The sequence below is a fragment of the Megalops cyprinoides genome, chromosome 20 (assembly GCF_013368585.1).
Source record: "Megalops cyprinoides isolate fMegCyp1 chromosome 20, fMegCyp1.pri, whole genome shotgun sequence".
Taxonomy (NCBI): Eukaryota; Metazoa; Chordata; class Actinopteri; order Elopiformes; family Megalopidae; genus Megalops; species Megalops cyprinoides.
This window is the reverse complement of record NC_050602.1, coordinates 24,609,567-24,626,758: the sequence shown is the minus strand read 5'-3', so window position 1 is coordinate 24,626,758 and position 17,192 is coordinate 24,609,567. Positions and strand designations below refer to the sequence as shown.

The 17,192-nt window shown below is 44.6% G+C and overlaps 1 protein-coding gene across 2 annotated transcripts in view; it reads right to left on the bottom strand.

The window, feature by feature from the left end:
* Positions 1 to 866: 866 nt before the first annotated feature.
* slc44a5a (solute carrier family 44 member 5a) overlaps positions 867 to 17,192 on the bottom strand; it is a 95,901-nt gene continuing 79,575 nt past the window's right edge. Inside the window, exons 9-22 of one of the 2 annotated variants that reach the window (XM_036553952.1) lie at positions 16,151 to 16,234; positions 15,765 to 15,877; positions 15,447 to 15,578; positions 13,340 to 13,439; positions 12,766 to 12,858; positions 10,438 to 10,525; positions 9,244 to 9,506; positions 8,393 to 8,487; positions 7,579 to 7,682; positions 7,098 to 7,171; positions 6,943 to 7,013; positions 6,425 to 6,513; positions 5,993 to 6,077; positions 867 to 2,548 (exon numbers count right to left, since the gene is read on the bottom strand). In XM_036553952.1, coding sequence (XP_036409845.1) covers positions 2,436 to 2,548; positions 5,993 to 6,077; positions 6,425 to 6,513; positions 6,943 to 7,013; positions 7,098 to 7,171; positions 7,579 to 7,682; positions 8,393 to 8,487; positions 9,244 to 9,506; positions 10,438 to 10,525; positions 12,766 to 12,858; positions 13,340 to 13,439; positions 15,447 to 15,578; positions 15,765 to 15,877; positions 16,151 to 16,234 — 1,504 coding nt within the window. In that variant the 3' untranslated portion in view covers positions 867 to 2,435. Of the gene's footprint in view, positions 2,549 to 4,762; positions 5,291 to 5,992; positions 6,078 to 6,424; positions 6,514 to 6,942; positions 7,014 to 7,097; positions 7,172 to 7,578; positions 7,683 to 8,392; positions 8,488 to 9,243; positions 9,507 to 10,437; positions 10,526 to 12,765; positions 12,859 to 13,339; positions 13,440 to 15,446; positions 15,579 to 15,764; positions 15,878 to 16,150; positions 16,235 to 17,192 lie in introns of those variants that run through there. The other variant, XM_036553951.1, reaches the window with a different exon arrangement.

Sequence of the window (17,192 nt, the reverse complement as noted above, 5' to 3'; positions counted from 1 at the left end):
AAAGCCAAATAGCACACAATTATAAACGATTACAAATGGCTCTGAGCCCATACTGCCGGGGGGCTTAGGAGTTGGGACTTGTAGAAGTAATCAACATATTGATTGTGATCTCGGATTGAATATCTGAAATGGTGTTCAGCCACCAGAGGTAGCCGTGGAAACGGTAGTGTTTAGTCTTCCAACCGCAAGCTTGCAGATACTGTACACAGTGGCCAGCCTGTCTCTGTGGCAGTGATTCTGTTCAGCCATCAAATGGAAGTTGGAGACTGTTACCACCTCTCTATCTTTTCCCCCAGTCTTGGGTAATACGGCTCTTCTCTGCTGAGGGAAAACATTTTTTGGTTGATCATGATGACTTATGACTGACTTGCATTTGTGAAGTGAATGCATTTCCTATACAGGGGGGTCAGATATTGATTTCAGTTTGATTCTGCTGTAGAAAAGAAATTATAACTGGACAATCGGACAAAAGAAAAATGCCCTTGCTGGCAGACTTCAACAACCCATGTTGTAGTTTGAGTAATGGGAGATTTGCAGTTTTGATCAGTTTGAGCCTAACATTGAGTATTTACTGATTTGCTGCACGTACATAGGTGTGTAATTTATAAGCAGTTGACTTTCATGGATGTATTCCAGTTTGGTTTTGTACTGGTTACAGGCAAATGTTAAATTTTCATCTTTGTGTTAATGATTTAACCTGAAGGAAAGAGGCACCTTTAAACTTGCACATGTAATCCTGACATCTTATATCCGCCATTTGACTGAGGAACTTTGCAATATTGGCATCTTATCGCCAAAGTCTGCTTCCTTGTATTGAGGAAAAAATGCACACTGAGCCATGTGTTACTTTGTAATATATTGCAGTCTTTATTGGGGAGTTCTGTACTATGTGAGCGACTCAGTGGAATAGGTAGTGATGTGATTTCAGGAGGAAACAAATGTTTTGCATTTGTTTCCCAGATCATCCACATTCCATCTCCACACTGCAGACGGTATTTACACAACACAATTCCATTTGCTGTCTTTGGAATAATGGAGCAGAACGTTTTCCCCATCATGCGTCACGCTGATTAACTGACTACAATAGGGGTGACCACACAGTGTGTATATACTACAGTGAATTTCTGTCCAACAGCTTGCAGTCAGGCTACCAAGGTGATGACATCATATTAGAAGGGCAATAAAATAAGCAATATTTGTAGTGTGGATCTGTTAGATTAAGCGCTGAGATGAAACATTTTCCATCCCAAGTGTGTTGTGAAGTACAGAAATTGGAGCTAGCCCTTTTTTTGAAAAGCTTACCTGGCCTGTGTCGGTCTTGTGAGATCATGTTGCCATGCTCCAAATTTGGCGATTTGTTGCTAACCGGTTCTAAACCCTGCCTGCTTTGTGTCGGAAGACCTCTCTGTTGGTCACTCCTTCTGCTGATTCTAACATTTGGGGATCTTCGAGGAATGCCAAACCTCAAGTCTTTTTGTATAAATGGAGGTATATGTTGTGGCTTGTAAATTGAGAGATTTTATAAATTCACTGAATTGATGGAATATTCACAACATTCCAAATTAAACGCGAAATGCAGTTTTCCCCCAATGGGTTAGACATTTTAAGACAATTTACATAAGTGTGGACTATTTGTGAAAAAACTGCACATTGCACTTTGAACTGTAGAATGGAGTAAAATGATTTAGTATAGACTCTGGTCCAATGGACTGCTACTTCATGCCATTTACAACAAAGGCTTGAGGGCTTGTCTGGTCATGTGCTTACTGCGCCCCCTAGTGGGCTACATGTGGGTGGCACTTAGTACAGTAGGGTGCCCCCACTCATTGCTGTAGATGGCCACAACTGCTGCCTGCCGGCATTGTTCCAGTCAGGCACTTAAACACTTGGGCGAACTAATCATCATGATTGAACCAGTCTAGTTCTAGCCTCTTGCGGCTCTGAGTGTTAGCGGTTTAAACAAAGCTAGAAACGCTTTTGAGGTGAATAGCCCTGGAACCCGCAGCTGGATGCACTGTGATTAAATTTTCAAGGGCAAGGGTAAAGCAGTGCTAAACATTGTATTTCAAAGGACACAATTTATACACAACTATTTCAGTGTGGGTTTAATTGTTTCTGTATAAATCTGCTATAGGGAAATTAATTGCGGACCACCGGTGTGACATGAGCGGTAAACCCATTGTCAACCCTACCAAAGTCCATATAAAAAATGATTTCACAAATACAGCAGGGGATAAATACCCAACATTTCCCTTTAGTGAAAGAAGCCATATAAATGGTTAGCAGAAAAAAATTGCCACGACCGAGATTACCATTCACGGTTCTTATAGGATGGATGTGGACTTTTTGTAAGGTGGATGTACACACATCTTTCCCTTGATTTGAATGGCAGGTGACATGTTGTCCTCCCTGTGGGTTCCTGCTCCCTGCCCCATTCATCTTTTCTCCTTCTTTCTCCTCTTCCCCCTCTTGTTGAGGATCTTTCTGAGGGTGCTGTTCATGTAATGCGGCCGGGCTGCAGATCCGTCGTTTTTCTCCAGGTCCAGCACTGGAATCGGGAATAAAGGTTCTGTTATACTCTAAATGAAGGGGGGGGGGGGGGGGGGCTTTCAGGATTTTGCTTCTTAATAATTCTCTTTCTTGATACATCAAGATGGAAAATGTTACTTTGGTTGTGGCCTTTGTAATCTCTGCAAGGTATTTGAACAAGGACCGATCCTTCTTTTGTTGGTATGGATTAGGAATTTAAGGGGGGTGAGGTTTTGAGGTTTTTATGATTTGAATTCAACAGGACCACAGTGGGACCAAGCTAATGGGATCTAGTCAGGGGTCATAAAACTGAAACTTTAACAACCCTTGGTTCTGTTGCAGCCTGTGTAACTGTACTGTATGACAACAGTGGGCCAGGATCTAATATTGGGAAACTGGTCCAGGAGAAAACCAGGAGACCATGGGCTGGGGAGGTATGGATTGATGAAAGACTTTACTTTCAAATGCCACCATTTCTTAAGTTGGGCTGCAGAAGAGGTGCGGTTATGTACAAAATGACCAGGTGAGCAACAATATGGCTTTTTGATGCAGTAAAGAAGGGTAGCATTTTTTTTTTTAAACGCTTGGGTACAATAAACTGATTTTATCAGGCAATTCCACAATTCTTAAAACATTCAGCACAGTATTTAAACCATAATTTATTTAGAAAAAAGAATTTCACATTTTCATTGACTCATTTTTTACAAAATATCCCCCATTACAAAGACAATAAATACCCCCCAAAACTTACAAAAAACAATTATATAATAATCAGTCTTATAAAAAAATGTAGCACTTTAGTCTGTACCACCCAGTACAAAATTACCAAAAATGGCTTTGACATCCTCTTATAAACTGTATTCCAAAAGGTGTTCAGTGTTAAATCAAAAAACATTTTCTCCTTGTTGTCGACTAGGCACATTAACTAGAAACTGCAGTTTGTCTAAAACATACATATTTCCTGAATTTACAGGCTCTATTCAAATCTTATCATTTGCAATGACATAAGAAGATTTTTGTACAGAAATATGTGACTTCAAACTATGGAGGGCCTTTGATTTGCCCAGGGCTTTCTTACCTTTAAGTAACATCTAAGTATTTTCTAATTTTTTACATAATACTTTTCATTAATTTTAGGGACTGCCAAACTCGTTATAGAGTGTAAAAATCTAAAACTTAAGACTTGCTTAAATATGTAACTAAAAGTTAAGCACAGAGTGGCATAGCAGGGGCAGCAGAATGAATACCCCTGGATTAGCACAGCTCGCGTTAAGCATCGAGTGGTCTGCAACACTTGCACAGCAGCTCTGTACGTAAACTGTCGCGAGTTCATAAACGGACGCTCAATAACAACACTGCAAGAATTGAAATGTTAATGACCGCAGGCAATAATTCACCTGTTCTGACCGCAGGTGTGGACTGGCTTACCAAATGAGCAGTGTTCTCACAAGTGCCTGCCTGAAAAAAGGAGGTCCCAAGGACCGCGCTAATCGGATCCAATCAGGAGGGGGGAAACGAGACTACCGTGTTAAATGCATCTCTGCACAGGTCGACTCTACAAAGCCATAACGTGGACCTCCCGTGGCTGATTGCCAGTCACAGTTTGTAGAAGAGAGGTCCTGTTCTCTCGCTCCAGAGAGCCCTTACACAGAGCATTGACCTATCACACTGCACTGCCCAATGAAGTGCACCTCACCTCCAAGCCCTGTATGCATCGATACCAAATCAACCAAAGCTGATAGAGCAAAAGTCAAAGCTCTAGCGATGCCATCTCAAAGGGTCACATGACTCGGTCCCAAAGGTAAATATTGGAATTCCTCCCACAGTTGACCTGTAGTCTCTTTCACATTACATTACAACCTGCTATGGATTTCCAGCCTCTTTGTTTGGGTGAATCTTTTGAAACGACCTGCCTTTTGGACCATAAGTAAACTACACCACGACCGGAGTTTGAGCGTCTCCTGCATCTCAGAGTGCTGATCACTGATACCAATTGGGCGATTTGTGGAACGTGAGGAAAGACTGATTAGAGAGGCACACCTCCAGCCGCATGCCGTTGAGCGTTGCGTTCAGTCAGTAGGAGCCCGAGGATTGGCGAGTCAGTCGGGGTGAAAACCAGCAAGACGGAAATGAGTGAGGGCTGCTCTTGACCAGTTTCGTTCGCAGACAAGAAACCTCCCCCCACCCCCAACCCCCACCCCCACCTCATGTAAACCTCCTCGACCATGCCGCACGAAAATTCATCTAAGACCCCTTCTTCTTCCTCTTCCAAAGGTGGGTCATTATCACAGCGCAGATCTTTTTGCATACCCCTCCTGCCCACACAAACCCGTTAGATTGCAGAAGGTAAGGCAGCAGCAAGCGATCTGAAGAGCGGACGGTGACACGGTAACAACAAAGGTCAAAGGTCAGCACCCAGGACAGGTAAGAGATGAATAGAGCCCTCGGTTCTTTCATGTTATCATAGTAGAGGGTCTGTGTACAGCCTGGGCCTGCTAATTTTGCTTCAACACTAACTTCAGTCCATTAACAGCATAGCCAGAGTTCAGCCACAAGTCACTTTAAAGCATGCTAAAGATCAGAAATAAATAAAGCTATTCTGGGTGGCGCAAAGCCGCCCTGCCGCAGAGGGGGAGGGGGGGGGCGGGTTAGCCCTTGGACTTTTGAGGACTTTGATCGCCCTTTCCCAGAATTCTGTGCAGGCCAGGGGACATGAAGAAGGGCTTCCCGGGAGTGCCATCGTTCCTCTCCAAGTCTTCACCTGGAGGAGGCGTACGGGAGGGGGGCGGGGCACGTCCCAGCAGCGAGACAGAGAGAGAGAGAGAGACAGGGAGGAGGGAGGGACAGGTGGCGGACAGAACACAGAAGAGAGAGGAGTTAGTAGGTTTTGAAGAGGCAAAGGAAGACAGGATGTTAAGATCATGCTGGATAAACGGCCAAAACAAGCAGTCAAAGCATTGGCACCCGCACCCATTAAGACCCTGCAGCCAAAGCAATGCTTGCAAGAATTGAAGGAGACAGGTTATTAATTTTGCTGTTTGATCATTCAGTGAGGCGTAGTACTGCTTTTTCCATACAAATGATGCAAGACCCAAGACACTTTTATATTCATTAGCATGCCCTTTTTTGAAAGACTTGTTAAGAATATACACTTTTCCTTCTGTTATGGGGTGGCAGTGTAGCATAGTGGTAAGGAACAGGGCTTGTAACGGAAAGATTACTGGTTAGATTCTCTGCCGGGGCACTGCTGCTGTACCCTTAGGCAAGGTACTAACCCCACAATTGTCTCGGTAAATATATCCAGCTGTATAAATGGATAATGTAAAAATTATAACCTGCGTGTAAGTCACTCTGGATGAGTGTCTGCTAAGTGACAGTAATGTAATGTTATGTGCGACGGTAATAGAACAGCACTTATTAGGACCTGGGGAGGTCTGTGTAACAGAATGAATGGCATACTCACAGAAACAGAGAAACAAGGTGTCCACACACATTGCATAGACGCTGAAGAAGCCGTGCGCAATCAAGTAGGACCCGAATATCACTGTCTGCAAGCGAGAGAAAAGACTGTCAATACCCGCAGAACCACACTTGTAATTTCTATGCTTAACGTCTACTCAAAATAGAATAATGCACTCTGCAGATAACTCATTGTGTCAGACTTAACAATGAACTGTGATGGAAAACTCCAGACAAGTAGATACGTACTACACATTCTCTGGGAGTGTTGTTAGCCTGGCCTGACACTGCTGCTTGTTAAATCGAAGGGGTACACTTACGCTCTATAGTGCTGGAAGTCGCTCTGGATAAGAGCATCTGCTAAATGCATGTAATGTAATGTAATGTAATGTAATGCATACACAGCAGCTCTTCCTGACCTATGCACTGTGCTTACCAGTAACGGCACCCAGTAATAGTTGAGTGCTGGCACTTCTTCCTGAATGACCGGTATCTTGCGAGTGAAGAAAAAGAAGGCAAGGACACCTGGAACACGATTCACACTGTTAATCTCAGCGGATCTGGTTCAGAGTGAATAAAATTCACTGTAATGTCAACACCCACTGAACCGTCACTGATATTCTCAGTAGCTGTGCTTACACATTTTATTACCTAACAGTCTGATTTATACCGGACCAGTTGAGGTAAAGCACCTTATTCAGCAACAATAGCCTCAAATCCTGGATTGAAACCCATGACAACACAGCTTTAGAATGGATAGGAGTTGTTGTTTTTTTTTTTGTTGATTTACACATCTTCCTGTTTCACAAACTGTTTGGCTAGAGACACAACGGAAGCAACACTCAACAGATTTACTGATGTTACAGTGTAAAGAGGTGGCTCAGCTTCCAGAAGCATACTACCCACATGACACCAAAGTCAGGCCGCCCTTTGGTGGAGAGGCACTGCACTTACCTACACCCCCTGCAATCAGCACTTTGCCCAGGAAGAGCAGGAAGTCTGTGACCTTGTCCAGCACCGCCACCCTGCAGGGGGAGAGGCAGCCCAGTGAGATGGCACCTAGTGCGGGTGATTGATTAGTTGAGCCCCTGGTTTCGGAAGGCCCTTACCTCACTACATTTCTCATCAACAAGAAGAAGGCCTCCCGGGCTGAAGTGCAGAAGTTTTTCCCATACAGCGCAATCTGGAGGGAGAGACATAAGGGAAAGTGGACCAATCAGAGTACTATTACAGTGTGACCTCACCTGTATGAAATAACTAGAAGAAGGACCTGCAGAAGGTTATACAGGGAACACTACAGGATTTTTTTCCAGCTTAATTTGATTAAACAGCTAGTCATTTGGTTAAACAACTAAATTAACTGGTCTCATGACCCTCTTTTACAATGGAAGTAGAGACAACATACAGTCATGATATATTACACTGATTTCTGCTTGAAGTTGACATTAAGAATTGAAACCTCTCTGTCTCTCTGACACTCTCCTCCTTCACAGGCAGGAACGAAGGCTGGCCATTGCTGGGCTGCGGTGCCCGCAGTGCCTACACTGGTGCCTGTGCCGATGCCCGGTTCCTACGGCTCCGCACACTCACCATTATGTAGGCGTTTCTGTTCATGAACTTGATGAAGTGCTCCAAGCACCAGAAGCAGCATTTGAGGCAGCAGAGCAGGAACCGAGCGAACACGTTCTGGGCCCCTGCAAAACAAGCATCGTTCCGCTCATCAGAAGCCTTTCTCTGTGCCGTCTCTCCAACCACTCAGCGCCACCTACAGGACAAAAGCACTCAACACCTTCTGTCCTCTACCCCCCTGTGGTAAATTTCATAGTACTGCATGATCAGTATTTTCCTTTTCAGCACAAAACACTGTGGTTTTTATGCTTATCATATTTTATTTTATCGGTATCCATGAGGACAAGCAGATAGCACGTACAAGTGTAAAACGTGAATAATAAACAAACTAGTTCAATGAACAACATAACACATGAGTACAAGGATATAGTGGTGTAGTGCAGAAAATCAAAAATGCAGTGCAGAAAGTCAAATAAGTTTTTCATCAAGTTAAGTTACTACCAGCTACCTATAGTAGAAGACTATAGCAAATACCACAGCATAATTAATAGCAAACATGACCATATTTGAATTACAAGTATAACAAGACCTCACAAATGGATGACTATAAGGGCAAGTGGGTAACATGAGGGGCGGGGCTGCTCCTCAGTGGGCGGAGTCTGCAGCTGGTTATGGAGTGTGTCTCAGCTTCATTCATTCGCTGGAGGACTAGGCAGCTCAGAGACACACAGGCCTTCGTGTGCTGGAGCCACCGTTCCCTCGGAGAGGAGGATGCAGGTTGTGAGTGCGGAGCTCTGGGACCCAGCGAGATTCCCTGACCACACCTGAGACCCACCTTTGAGTTTGTGGTCCAGGTACTCCAGGACGATCCGGATGAGCTGCACAACGGCCAGGATGAGGGAGCCAAACGCCAGGGAGCCCGTGTGGTACCTGGAACAGAGGTGTACACGCTGCTTTGGGTCTGGGTTTCAGGTGAAACAGCGGCCTGATTGGAACAGTGAGTCAGAACAATCATGCCAATGATGTGGTCAAGTGCCAAAGGAAAGTATGGCCACAACAACCTGCCACATTTCCTCCTCAGTGAAAACATCAGTAGAATGTTTGTCATGTGAACAAATGTGGATCATTTGTCCTAATATCTCTTAATAAAGAAATCTACTTTACATCACTACTATTTAATACAATGGCATACAGTTTATGAGAATGTAAATCTTCAGCTTATTGACAGAGCTTGACACACACACATGACCAATGAAAACTGCCATTATACCAAACACTTGTAGATTAACTGCAGACCCCTTTTCTGCCCCACCTTTTAAAATGCCGACAGACACAAACCACATTTCAGTGATGTCATGTTACAGAATTAATTATCCAGTTATGGTACATCATTGTACTGAGAGTAGGATCCTCTGTGTGATAACTTCTTGCTATCTTATAAAATTGTTACTCTATCATACTATAACCTAATTTAATACTATTTAGTTTGCATCAATATGACAATTTGATGTTTAATGTAATATGATAACATAATATAACATTGATAAGAGTTTGTAGTTATAGATGTTGGCTGACCGAGCACGCATTGTTCTGCACAATCATTGACAATTTAGTAGCATAAGCATTTCCCATGATGCCTTGTTTCCCCGGTTCCCGGGGGGGGGGGGGGGGGGGGGGGTAACGTACCGTATCGCCCTGCCGAAGGAGGAGAAGAGCGGGCAGGGCGGGATGTCGGCCGGCTTCTTCAGGGCCCAGTAGTAGGAGGCGAAGGCGCCGGCCAGCGAGCACTGGCCCAGGGCGATGGTGAAGTTGACCAGCCAGAGGAAGACGAGGAGGTTGCAGAGCTGCAGGATGAAGATGTAGCGGTGGTACAGGCTCTCCCCGCCGTAGAAGGCGAAGGTGCACTGCGAGCCGGGGCACACCTTGGTGACGTTGGTCTTATTGAAGGTCTGCGGGAAGTAGGACACACAACAGCAGGCTGTTTAGTTTGGGGAGCCCATCTTTTTTTTTTTGCCACGTGTTAGTCCATATAAAAGCAGGGTATGGGGTATTCTAATTAACAGCACATACCATTACATTACATTATTGTCATTTAGCAGATGCTTTAATCCAGAGCGATTTACATAGGTTACAATATTATCCAGTTGGATATTCACTGATGTAAAAGTGGGTTAAGTACCTGGCCCACGGGTGCAGCAGCAGTGCCTGAGCAGGGAAATGAACCAGGAACATTTCGGTTGTGTACCCTTATCCTTTATCACTATGCCTCACTGCTTCCCACATATATCACAGTTTAAGATCCGTATCATATAGCACTACACATCATAGTCAAACTCATATGTATAAATTGGGTATAGCTGAAATGCACTGGCTGTAATTCAACATAAGTCAGGTAAAAGGTTTATAGCACATTCATTAGGTGACTGTTTGCTCCTGAGCTATCAGATAGCATTGAGGATAACAACAGAACACAGGAGAGCCCATGAGGAAGTACTTCGCTCTGACACTCTCCCAGGTGCTGGTGAACACCTCGTGAAGCGCATGCCAAATCAAACCGGTGAGGTTTGCTGTTCACAACAAGACCTGCCATGAACCAAAGTGCCAAGATCCTTATCTCAGAGCGTGCCGCCATCTGTTTGTGAAACATAAAATGTAACCGAATGCGTGCCCCCGTGACGGTCACGGGTGACGCCCCGTGGGAAAGGAAGGCCCGTCAGCCGTTTCCATGGTGAACCCCACGGGCAAGGTGGGGGAAGGGCGGTCATCCTCAACTGCCAAACAATGGCCCTGTTTACATTCCAGCCTCGTTCAGGTGATGGGGGAAAAGATTAGAGAGGATTTCACACGCAGGTATAAAGGTGGGAAGTGGCTGCAGCTTACCTCAGGGTCACAGGTGAGGTTGGCATACATGCAGTTCGGCTGTGTGGGCATCACTTTGTAGATGGCATCTCCGGAGGATGCCAAGAAGCTGTGAACGATGGTGGTTAAGGGTGTACAGGAAAAACAGGTACATGAAATGACTTTACACAAGAAAACAAGTGGCAAGTGAAGATGTTGATAAACTCTTCAACACAAACACTCCTCATGTCATAATGGGTGGTTTCTTACAAATACAGAGCAATATTTTATCCAAAGCACTGGATCATTAATCTAAAAGATACTGATGATACTGATACTGCAGTATGCCGTTATATTGCATCAAATTTGGACAGAGAAACTGAAAGTGATTTGTTTCTTTCTTCATGTTATTGACAGATAAATACAGTCATAAAACCCCTTTTTGTGATGATCTACTTAAATACAATCAACCTTTTCCAACATTTAATACAATGCTACCATTGACTACTACTGTTTGACGACACATATTTGGGACTTATGTTGAGAAAGAGGCTGGGGAGTGAAAGCAGTATATAAAAGCTGAAAAGTTTATAAAAGCATGAGGATTTTTACTTTGTCACTGGTGGGGGGCGGGGGGGGTCCTCTCTTAGGTCAGTCTATACTTACATTTACATTTATTCATTTAGCAGACGCTTTTATCCAAAGCGACTTACATAGGTTACAGTTCTTTACAATGTCATCCATTTATACAGCTGGATATTTACTGAGGCAATTGTGAGTTAAGTACCTTGCCCAAGGGTACAGCAGCAGTGTCCCAGCGGGGATCGAACCAGCAACCTTTCGGTTACAAGTCCTGCTCCTTAACCACTATGCTACACTGCCACTCCCCTTTACTTATACCTGTAAAGGGGAGCTGAAGGTCTTTAATGCTAAGTTTTAATGCACTGGCTTCTCATCCTTTCACTACACTCTTACCCAAACACCATCTACTTGTTGATGAGCATCAGCTCACAGCAGTCCTGCGCAGATCATCTGAACATTATTACATTAATGCATCCGTACGGTATAGGGAAACCGAGCTGCTCTGCGCCTCTACACAGATGCATGCAAACAAGCAGCGTGATTGGCCTCTTGTTTTTCTCCCTGTCCTGTCATCCCTGAACCATCACAACGACTGAATATTTGCATTGTACTGCTTACACTGGACTACACGTAACTATAATTAAATGTACACAAATGTGTATCAACACGTTACGGATATATTATTAAATCCTATTTTTTATTTCATATTTTATCATTTCAAAATTTCATTTGTAAGCCGTAACTCTAACAATGCACATGTCTATCAATCCACCTATGAGGAAACAGAATTCCACAGAAACAGGTTTCCGGGCACGCACTGCATTGTAAAAGCTGGGACTGCAGTAAGAGCTTTAGGAAATGGTTCCACCTGCTGATGCAACTGAGAAATACAAGCAAAAGTGCAAGACAGACTGCAGTAAGAAACAAGCAACAAGAAATGCTTCATTTGCGCTCATCATCATTTAACCACACATTTATAAAGCTTTTCCCCCTTTATGCAACCCTATTTTTGCAATTTTTTTTTTTGCTTGTGCTTACGCTTTAGGCTCATCTGACCGTGACAACCTCTGCATTCAGGCAAGAGCAATGAGGCAAAATAAATGCCATCCTCTGACACAACCGCATGTAGCCGAAGGGAATTTTTCACACTACAACTCCCACAATGCACCGCAAGGAAGTGTGCACCAATTGGAGGATAGGTGCCACTCTACTGATGAGCCCGCAGGTGTCTGAGAAAAGTCAGAAGAGGAGACCCTGCCGACATACCCATCCCTACTGTAACAACCTGTATGACGCATATTTCCTCTGCTGCTGCGGGCTTCTGGACACTTAGCTGATAACATGGCCGGGACTGGACCTGTGCTGTAGAGCTCACCCTCACCCTGCTCTCAAAATGAACGTCGTGCCACTTGTGAGCCCCTCGTACTTTGCAACATCTCTTGCCCCGACAAGCCAAACAGCTGCCTCAGTGAGAACTAATTTTTCAACAAAAACTCTGCAAATTAAGAAATGAAGATTACCGTCTTTGTCGAAATTGAAAACAAAGCTACACTAATCCACTGTACAGATACACGGATTACCTTAGGATCTGAATACATTATTATTAATATTAGATTATTATTATTATTAGAAAGAGAGCTTTTTACTGTTCTCACACCGAGAATGAGAATGAGAGCTGAGTTTTGTGGAACACCTGCACATGCTGATTACCTGCTGTCTCAGACCATGTGACCCACGATTAAAACCCCAGACAGACCCTTTGATTGGCAGATCCACAGAGGAGGATACACAGCAGTCACAGCCCAGTAGGAGATGCAGACAGCCAGCAGCAGGAAGGTGACGATGGGGTAGAACAGAGTGGACATGATGTAGCCGATGGCCCTGGAGACGAGAGTAACTGATCAGGGGTAAAGTTTCACAAACTCACAAACTAACGCAGACACACACACACACACACACACATAATCACGTATATGCACACAGAAACAGACCCACACACACACACACACACACACACACACACACACACACACACACACAGTCACTCAGTCTGCTCAAAAGGGCTAGAATCACAGAATTATCACCATCTGCCAGCCTGATACAGCTGAGCCCTTGTTCTGCTTAACAATTACTAGATTATTAGATCTACAAAGAATTAAAATGCCACTGATACGTGAAATGATCTGAATAGCCTTTTATCTAATTTTGTATAGCTAGACATATATTATCCCTAAACACATCTATGGATAATGATGAATTCCTAAACATTGGAAACATTACAGTACAGTTACCAGTGTTTCCATATGGTTGTGAGGCACATTGAGCCGGATCAAAGTGGTTTCTCAGGGATGGGCACACTCACCGGCTACCCTCCTTCAGCAGTGCGATAGCGATGCGGACTCTGTTCCTTAGGAAGATCAGCATGAGGATGATGGTGAGCTCGATGACGGCCAGGGATATCACTGAAACAGAGACAATGGCTGTGAGACATTGACACAACCTCAGGGATGTCATTCAGATTCACTGCACTGGTGGCAGTGAAGTTAGTGGTAAGGAGCAGGGCTTGTAACTGAAAAGGTTGCTGGTTAGATTCTCTGCCAGGGCACTGCTGCTGTATCCTTGGGCAAGGCACTTAACCAACAATTGCCTCAGTAAATATCCAGCTGTATAAATGGATAAAACCGTAACCTATGTAAGCCACTCTGGATAAGAGCGTCTGCTAAGTGACAATAATGTAATGTATCCCAGTACTTCTATGGCCCAAGATGGATTGGTGTTTGATCCAGGGAAACTCATGCCAGATGTCTGGATACACTCTTGCCTAGTTTCCCCATAAGGCCTCTGTTTGAAAGCTGTACGAGGCACCTGGCTACAATTGTTAGACTGAAAGTGGCACAAAGGAATTCCTCCATAAAAGGCACTTTGCTATTGCCAATGTTAGGGCTGCAGGTCAACGACCTCAGTGAATTGCACAGCAGAGATACTCTGTCATAATCTCCTCCTGCTGCTTTAAGTGGAATCTGTGCTGGCAAAAATGCATTAGGCCCCAAAAATTGAGTTTGGGAAAATGAAAGTGTCCTGAGCGAAGGCCTAATTGAACGGCGCTGAATATAGAGTGGTTATTGCACCCTTGCGGTTTGGTCTTCTGTGGGAGGGTGATGAAAAATGAAAACTCCAGAGCTCGAGATTGTCACGTGTCTCCTGCGAAATCAAGCCGTAGAAAAAAGGATGAAAAAATGAAAATATCGACAACAAAGCTTGGGTAATACAGAGCCTTCCGGTAACACTGCCGTAACGTTGTGGTGGCATTACTAAAAGGGCTTCTGTGCTTAACCTGAAGACCTTTGGAGACATTGTTTCCCTTTCAGACAGGACCTCTGTCTGTACTGTTCCCTCAGTTGTGGAATAAACTCCCCACGGGGGTCAAGACAACAGAATCACTGGTCATCTTCTGACATAGACTGAAGACCCAACTCTGAAGTTCCACCTCAATCCCCACCCCCTAACACCTGCCACTTGTAATACTCACTGTTCATTTTATGTGTAGTATCGCGGTGAGTTTTGGATTCTGTGTTCTAATGACTGATGTGTGGTAGTATACTTGACTTCCTTTGTCTAGTCAGGTTGCACAAGTTAACTTGTGGCAGGGCTTGAATAGTGCTCACTCTCACTACTCTGGGAGTGTTGTTAGCCTGGTCAGACGCTGTTGCTCATTCAACTTGAATGGTTACACTTCTGTTCTTTTGTGCTGGAAGTCACTCTGGACAGAAGTGCCTGCTAAATGAATGTAACGTAATGAGACGTGAATGCAGTCCAGGTTGTAAGGGGACAGGACTGTTTGACTCGGGGTGGGCTGTGGGTCGCTCTCCACAGACTGAATGAGGTCAGAGGTCACCCAAAAGAGCTGACCCCTCGGTTAACGGGTTGTGTGAAGGGCTGTGACAGTTGTTGACTGAAATGAGGCTCCCCCACCCTCACAGATGCTGCCTCAGCAATTGATTTATATGGATATGGCTGATCCCTGTGCCCGAAACGCACTCCACAGAGGACATGACATCATAGTTACAGTTCACAGTAGCTGTGTCATGGATTTGGGGTGGCAGTGTGGTGTAGTGGTAAGGATCAGGGCTTGTAACATAAATGTTGCAGGTTCAATTCCCCACAGGGGCACTGATGCTGTACCCTTGGGCAAGGTACTTAACCCACAATTGCCTCAGTAAATATCCAGCTGTATGAATGGATAACATTGTAAAAACCTGTAACTGATGTAAGTCGCTCTGGATAAGAGCGTCTGCTAAATGCTAGCAATGTAATTTAAGTACAGTGTGCTTCCTGGCTGGAGCTACTCTGACTGTTGCTGAGTGAACATGGGCCTCTTAACTGGAACCACTCAGTAGGGGGTGCTGTTTCACTCTGTCTGTATCCTCTAAGGGTCCCTGAATCATGACGGAGCTGATGGGAACACTCACTAAGAATCAGCCAGGTCTGGCTGAGCTCCAGGTAGACACTGAAGTCTGTCTGGAATCCGATGTCGGAGATGGTGACTTCAGCGTCCGGCTTCCCCCTCAGTGTGATGAACTCCCAGTAACAGTGCCAGATACCTGCAGAGAGCAGCACCAATGAGGGTACAATGCGCACACACACACACACACACACACACACACAAACTCATACACACTTCAGTGCACATACAGACACACACACAAACACAAACACATGCATCAACACAGACACGCATAAATACACACACACCAACATACACAAAAAAACAAACAACTCATACTGACCATAGGCCACCACAGCAATGACCCCGAAGATGATGACCCAGAGCAGGAAGCCGGCGGTGAAACGCAGCAGCAGGATAAAGATCAGACTGACCACCATGGCGATCACCAGCCCTCTGCGAACACAGTGCACCCTGTCATAGCGCTTTACACTGTACAATGCACATTACACTGTGCGTGTGTCAGCAAGAACCAGAATAATACGATCACCCTGAACACAGAGTCACACACCACCCACAAAATCATAATCATACACGCTCTACAGTAACACACGTGCACACACACACACACACACGCATACACACACACACACACAAGTGCACACACACACACACACACACACACACCTCTTTGGAGAACATGATCTGTGCTTCAGTCAGTGCACTTACATTAATATCCAGTACCAGGAGCTGGCGTAGTCCTCAATGATCTTCATGCCCACCTCCTTGGTATCCAGGAGACTGGTGATGCCACTGCGCAAGAGAGAGAGAGCATGCTCAGCTGGGTCAACAGCAACAAGGGTCTGTCGAAATTACCGAAACAGCCTTTCAAACAAAACTCTGCTAATCGCACAGAATATTCAATTATCAGAAGTCATTTACCTCTCTAATTTCCACAGGACAAAGCAGACAAGGCCTTCCCAAATAAACCATTATTAGCATCACGCTTATTAGTGCTGTCATAGCATGGGGTCCCAATATCCTGCTACAACAGACTTATCCATCAATACAGACATCGGAACTCAATACGAGACCATGCTCAGATTTCTACCACACACGTTCTTATCGGCCGTGTGTCAGTCTGTAGTTTGGCATCAGAAAGTCAAAGTCACTCTTCCAGAGGGGCAGACAAAAAACACTGGAAAGGCACTGTTAAACACCTAGACAAAGTTGTCCAGTTTTTATTTGATCTTCATACTTATGAAATGAAATGATGTGATTAATAATGAGCAACTCATTATTCAATCAAATAAACAATAAAAACTTATCGTGTTCTAGTATTTATCCTATTACAGTATTATCCAATGATATACAGATTGCATGGTTTATTACATTCCATAATGAAGCACGGAGGTCCGTTTACATCTTCTGTGCCAAACAGTGGTGGTTCGCTCCTATCCTTTTCCATGGAAACGACCTCTCCTGACCCCTCCGAGGCACTTCTGCCTGCCCCGCCCTCCCCTCTGGTCAGTCCCCAGCCCCCATGCCCTGCACGTCTCCCGTGCAACAGCTGACTGTGCAGCAAACAAGGAAACGCTAACAGACAAACCTAATAAACAATTTACACAATCACCACTCACGCCTTTATTAGACATAGATGCTAATTACCCCGCTAATGAGAGCTCCTCTAACAAAATTTTATGCCTGTGGTTCGGCCGATGGGATCCCTCTGCCAGGAGGAGCATAACTGACGGGGTACTGTGGCATTTGA